We start from the raw sequence: 6,651 nt of genomic DNA on the forward strand, positions 1-6,651 counted from the left end.
CAAAATTATCACACTACACACTTTATAATATTTTTCTCTCAACTCAATTGTGATTTTCTTCACAAATGAGAGATCTATTTATAGAAAATTTTTACAAATAATCCAAAAATAAATTACATCATTACCTTCATCATCACACACAAATTTCAATATTCAACACCAAATATTCAACATTCAAATATTCAACATTCAATATTCAAATATTCAATATTAAAATATTAAATTTTCAGCAGAAATACAAAATTAATAAATTTTTTTTGGATAGTTGTTTATATGATATTGGGATGATGAGACTGTTTTCATATGATTGCGTGATATGGTATAGATTTTAAAAAAACTATAAAAATTATTTAAATAATATTTTCTAAAATTATATACACAATGGCCCAGTTTAAAAGAAAAATTATGTTGTATAAATAAAAACCTTCATTTCAACAAATATACCACGAAGAGTGATGCATTTAGGGTGTCACAGATACCGTACTGTTCCCACTGGTAGTTTTTCCAAATGAAACTTGAGAAAAATGAAAAACCCTACAAATTACTGGGCATTCTCACTTCCTCAGAAACAATGTACGTTACGATTGCCACTTTCACTTCAAGTGGTAAATAACTCCTAAATTAACAATATGAGATACCACTGAAGAAAAACATAAAACAATCTGGGGGAAAAAAGAGTTACCAAGGAAATTTCCAATTACACGTCAAAAAACACACCCCAAACGGAGAGATGAACTTGAGCTCTTCCTTTTGGGAGCTAATTTACAAGGAGAACCGAAAACATTGAAGGCCGTTAAATTGAACACTAAATGTAACACTATTGAGTCGAGCCCATACTAAGATAGCTCGTGGCTAAGCAGCTTGCGCATTTTACATATGGTGGATAGCAGCCGGAGAGTAGGAGAAAAAATTTGAATCCTATTGATTTTGTAAATCTGATTTCGATATAAGCTTGCTAATGAATGGTGATATAGCCGCGAGTAATGCCTTGGGGCACTCCTCGTGAGGAAGATGGCCACACCCGGATATAGCTACCAATCTCTGCAGGATACAAGGTTATGAGTAATTAGAGGATGGGAATAATAATAAGAAACATTGTTATATGTAGGTATGCTGTTTAAAATCGTAGGAGAAAACAAAAAAAAGAAACACGAATTAGATAGAAAAAGTGCAAATGAGAGTAAAACGAAGAACTTACAGAATTTACAAGTTTATAAGCCATAGTTTGAACAGATTTCAGAGGGACGAGGACATCTTCAGCCCCAGAAATAACTAGAATCGGCAATGATTCAACAGCACTAAGCAGTGCCGTAGCATTCTGTGGTGATAACACAGTTTCGTAGGATAGTTTCCCTATTTCATGAAGCGCCTCATCCCAGCCTTCCACGTACAATGGGGCCTAAGGTCGTACAGAACAATAAAATAAGTAGAATTTTCAGAGGATTGATTCAGTGGCCTGTCATGCCAAGTTACCGAATCAGCCATATGATATAACTAAAAGAAAATCAGAATCATCAGGAAAATATGGATAAATTTTATTTTATTTTAAAAATTGAAAAAGCAGCTTTATGAATTATGTAGTATGCAGAGATAACATATCACTGTATATAAGTTAAACGAATATGATTGTATAATGGCTGAATCACCACAAATATATATAAAGCATTAGTTATATGAAACTAAAATACCCCGAGTCAGTATCTAAGCACGTGTTTTCAAACAAAATGTGTCATGGCATATGTAAATAAGCGTTTTGAAAAATACCAAAATGTCAATGTATGGCATTGCACAGATAAAAAAATGATGAAGTTTAGCGGAGAACTGATGCATGGAATGTTTTAGATACCACCAAAAGTACCTTATAAAGGCTTAAGACTTCAGTTGTTAGCTTGGCAGTGTCATACCAAGCACGCCGATTGACCACTTGAGTAATTTCTGTTCGAAGCAGAGGTCTCACCAAGTGTTTCTTTCCGAGTGAGGTGCGTAACAATATCCTTGCGAAGGCAGGAACTAACTCTCTTGACAAGCTTGCATTTAGTAATATAACACCCTTTATTTCAAGCTGAAAAACATGCCACAGAGAATATTTCTTTAGTAAGAAAGAGACAACAGAAGGCACAAATTTTCCACAGCAGAATCATTATCATACAGAAATAAACTATGATCTTGATCATCAATACTAACAAACCAAGAACCGGTACATTATATCATGAGCATAAATCAGCTTTCTAATTTACTGATTGATGAAACAAAGCATAATTCAATTGTTTGCACGAATCTCCAGGAGTAAACCATCATCTGTCAAATTTTCATCCACTGCATCTCAGTTTTCGTGATCTTGGACAAAAATGACATTCAATATTTTACAGCAGAAACTTTAAACTTGTCATGATTCACATGCAAGATTGGGTTGCAAAGGCAGAAACGGCAAGATGTAAATTTCCATTGTACCCACTAACGCAGTTCGAAGATTTCACGTAGGAATCACAATTTACAAGTGCAATGCAAACAGAAAACTAAGAAAATTTACAGATGTAACAAAATTCAACAAGAAGCCAACTCACAGCATTCATATTTGCTGATGACTGAACTCTTTGGGCAGCTTTCAAAGCGAGCAGTCCACCATCATCATGCCCAACAAGGACAACTGAAGAAAAACCTATCCCTAAGCAAAATGAAAGAAGCAGGTCCACCTGACAAAACAAGCCATAAATTTTAATGCAACTGAGTGAGCTCAAGTAAGACAGGTTTGATTTGAGTGCAGACATATTCCACAATTGACTTCATTGAAAACAAAATGTTGTGTTCAACAGTGAGACACAGGGAATATCAGTAAAGTTTGATGCATTCATATTAACTTCCATAAAATAATAACTGAAGATGACAATATTACCTGATTGTCAAGTCTGTAAGGATTAGGCAACTGATTTTCCTCCCAATCTTTGTGCCTTGGTCTTGATGTCAAACCCCATCCTGGCCTGTCAAAAGCAGCAACAGCACAACCAACCTGACTGGCCAGGGTACCCATTACCTTTCTCCAAGAGAAGACCCCCCCTCCAAACCCATGCACTAAAACAATACCAAATTGTTCATTTATTTCTATATCTTGTTCCACTGGGGGAGACCCAAGTTTGTGTGATTCATCATCCTCATACAGCTCATTTAAGCTCAAAACAGGCATGCCTTCAGATATTGGGGATGATGGAGAACTGGCAAGGAGGGGAGCATACAGAGTTGATGAACTGTTATGGAACTGGTTACTGATGCTCCTGTGCATATTAAATTGGGTTTTAAGTGGAACGCTTAATGAGGGATGGTCAAAAAGGATAGTGGAGGACAAGGAACGGGGGGGCGATCCTGGCATGCTTATCTTGTAGTGAACCGTTAGCCTTTGGCATGAAATAAATAAGCTGTCTACATCAGCTAGTAAACTAACTGGAAGTTCCCCACCATTATGCACTGATAGTGGTGTTTTTCTCCTCATTTCACCATCTTTGAAGGTTTTCCCAGCAGATGGAGTGGGTGATCGCGGAACCTTTTGGTAACCAGGGAAAATCAATTTGCAAGAAAGAACCTGATAATTACATAAGGTGATACAAGCTGATTATTTGGTGCAACATTTTTTAATATGTTAGGTTGCAAAGAGCATGATCAACTAATGGAGACAACATAATTTGAAAATACTCATACAAAAACCAAAAGTTCATTAACTTTGATCAAATTTGAGATTAAATCATCATGGCATTATTATTCATATTACACTAGTTAAATCTTCCCAAACCTATGGTAAACACCACAGTTATTGAAATCCCATGATTGGTGCCTAGGCTCCAGGCACAGTCAGTCTTACCCCTTGAGACTTAACACGAGCCAAGGCGCAACCCTTCAATGAAGCAGGCATCTTAACAGTAAAACCCCTAATTCTGACGTGCATTGAAGGTCCAATGTGCTATTAAGTATGCCTTAAACACAGAGATCTTAAGTACAAGGTGAACTGAAAGATAATAGTCTTCATTCTTGTCAATAAACTAATGATTGTTGGTCTTATCATAGTTCAATACTCTGTAAAGGGTATGTTTCGCGATATTTATAAATTTTCGTTAATTTTTTAGATTTCACCATATTATCCCTCAGGACGCATACTTCAACAAAGAGCATGCTTCATATTTGACTTTACTCCTATGCTGGACAATAATAAACCTTACTTAACCTTGCATTTCTCATGATTATGACATTAGCAGTAAAGCAGTAATTATAAATACAAGATGTTGGGTTAGATATATCATGAACTTACAGCTTCCGGATCCACACGGTGAAACATGTGTTTCCTTCTGGCTTTGCAACTTGTACGGTAGGCCACAACAATGTGTCCAAGAGCAAAGACAACGGATGAGAGAAACAAAACAGGCATTCCCCAAGACTTCTTCAGATGGAGCCTTTTTCTTGACAGGGAAGTTGGAGTTTCAGATTCAAGTTCAGAATTGACACTGAAAACACAAGTCTTGATGGAAAGAAGAAGTATTGAAACAAGGGAGCAGAATGTTACAGTTCCTAGATAGGGCCCATGGGACAGTGCTGGACCATCGCACAATGTATATACACCTGCTCTCATTTGACAAATAAAAAACCAAGTAAATTTAGCATTGTAAATTATGCCTTAAAATGTGAAAATATTCTGGTTAAACAGCTGTTTGGCAACGAAAAACATAACCCACCGCAGAGAACAAATGCAAAAAAAAATAAATTCTTTGACATGATCTCTCAAATGACATAGTTATCACACAAAATTACCAGCGGAAAGGAAAAATAAGACCGAGAATCTAAAATGGGGTTGAACAACCAGTTAACAGAGATTAACTCTTCTCAAATGATTTTCATTATGTTGCGGACCTCAATTTAACTATGTCCTAATGGTGTCAACGAACTCAAGAAAAATGAAACTCTAAAATATTACAGCCTAGTTTGAAGGAACTAAAGTTTGGACTTCAGAAAGAAAAAAAGAATCACCAAAAGATTTTCGTAACATACGGAATCTGGAATCGGATTCGTTCGCTTATTTCAGAGAAAAATTAGATGTCACCTCTTTAAGTAAAATTATCATATAGCAAACACACATAAAAATACACATCCGAACATAAAACAAGATTACTGAAAAATGCAGAATTTCATCCAGTTACTTTAGCCATGTCCGTTTCTTGCTGTGCACAGAAAAAAAAACACAAATAAAAAGCTAGACTTTTAGCATTTACATAGAGTACCATTCACGCATTCACTCACTGAAACTGAATAATTCATCAATTATCACAGGAAAAGCAGCAGATGAGAAAAGAAAAACATACATGTGATGATTATAGATCTGATGATAGAGACAAGAGGAATATCGATGAGCGAGCTCTTGAATGAATATCTCTGCAAATGCTCCCGAAAACCATAGCATCTAACGCAAGTAAAGCTAGAAATTAGCAAACAAGGCAAAACTGCATCGCTGATCGCCACCACCACCGGCAACGACACTACCAAGAGCGACGCCAACATCGCCACCACGAAATATACCGTCCGTACACATCTCCGAAGCTTCTCCCACCACCAACCACCTTTCACCACCATTTTTTCCGAAATACAACTCAGAACCAATCTAAAACTACAAAATTATATTAGAAAATTTTCCAAGTATACCCACAAAGTACGAGATCGGTACGAAATCAAAACGCTACAGCAATAAGAAAAAACACGATCCAGAGGGAACGGCGTCGCACCACCCATCTCCCGGAGCCAAACCGATTGCCGGCAATCCTCCGGCTCCACCACAGCCACACCTTCGCATCAATCCAACAAAATTCATCCAAAACTTCAAGTAATCTTTTGTAGTTCTCGATTTTCCAATGAATCCCTGCTTGACAGTTGCGATTCTCTTCTTTTCTCAGATGTTTACCGGTGAGAGACAGCTAGAGAGATAATCAGTGTGTGCTGTGGGTGTTCAAATTTGGGGATTATTCATTTTCTCGGTAATCTCCAGTTGTTTTCATCGAATCTGAACTGGCGTTTGTAGGAAAGGTGTAATCCCAATTTCAACCCTCCGACTGTTATTTTCACCTCTTTTTTTTAGCAAAATTATTTTTACTTGTTAAAACACAACCTAACTAAATTTTTAAATTGTACAACAACTGAAACATCACCGTTTAATTGTCAATCAACAAAAAAAATTATTACATATCTTCACATTTATTTGATGAAATCGACTGTCCAAACATTTCGCTGTAAAAAAATCTCTGGATACAATAAAACAATATTATAAAAAAGTACAATAATTTTTGGTTAAATAAATATTGACAAAAAATATTAAAAATATATAACTAAACGTAAAAACTGAAATATATATTCAAGACAATAGAAAGAAACCATAGTATTAATTTAAATAAATAGTCACAAATTAAGTATGCAATAAAACACAATTAATAGGTGGGGGGGTTAGTGGTTTAAGGAGAGTAATTAATGAATTAGTTAATGTGGCGACACTGATTCCCCTCGGGTGACCTATTGCATACCCTGTCAGCTTTAGTTTTTTGGACTCTTTTGTCCCTTTTGAGCATCCCGAAGATTGAATAAAGTCGGGGGCGTGCAACCTACAGACTGACCTTTTCTCATGACTTC

The 6,651-nt window shown here is 36.2% G+C and overlaps 1 protein-coding gene across 1 annotated transcript; it reads right to left on the reverse strand.

Annotated features, from left to right (window-relative positions):
* Nucleotides 1–525: 525 nt before the first annotated feature.
* Nucleotides 526–6,021, reverse strand: LOC140959480 (uncharacterized). The gene is made up of 7 exons (XM_073417312.1): nucleotides 5,340–6,021; nucleotides 4,295–4,602; nucleotides 2,894–3,574; nucleotides 2,565–2,693; nucleotides 1,859–2,062; nucleotides 1,199–1,399; nucleotides 526–1,041 (listed from the first exon to the last, which is right to left on the reverse strand). The coding sequence occupies exons 1-7, from the start codon at nucleotides 5,605–5,607 to the stop codon at nucleotides 919–921; spliced, it is 1,914 nt and encodes a 637-aa protein (XP_073273413.1). The 5' UTR covers nucleotides 5,608–6,021; the 3' UTR covers nucleotides 526–918.
* Between the last annotated feature and the right edge of the window lie 630 nt (nucleotides 6,022–6,651).

Source organism: Primulina huaijiensis, chromosome 15, assembly GCF_012295235.1.
Source record: "Primulina huaijiensis isolate GDHJ02 chromosome 15, ASM1229523v2, whole genome shotgun sequence".
NCBI classification, from domain to species: Eukaryota; Viridiplantae; Streptophyta; class Magnoliopsida; order Lamiales; family Gesneriaceae; genus Primulina; species Primulina huaijiensis.

What these genes read in the sequence shown, in the direction of transcription:
- LOC140959480 (XM_073417312.1), bottom strand. Translation starts at nt 5,607, where the DNA reads ATGGTGGTGAAAGGTGGTTGGTGGTGGGAGAAGCTTCGGAGATGTGTA. An exon ending in CAGATCTATAATCATCACAT is followed by an intron (nt 4,603 to 5,339) that starts GTATGTTTTTCT and finishes AAATGAGAGCAG; the next exon opens with GTGTATATACATTGTGCGAT. An exon ending in CTTACAGACTTGACAATCAG is followed by an intron (nt 2,694 to 2,893) that starts GTAATATTGTCA and finishes TTGTTTTGTCAG; the next exon opens with GTGGACCTGCTTCTTTCATT.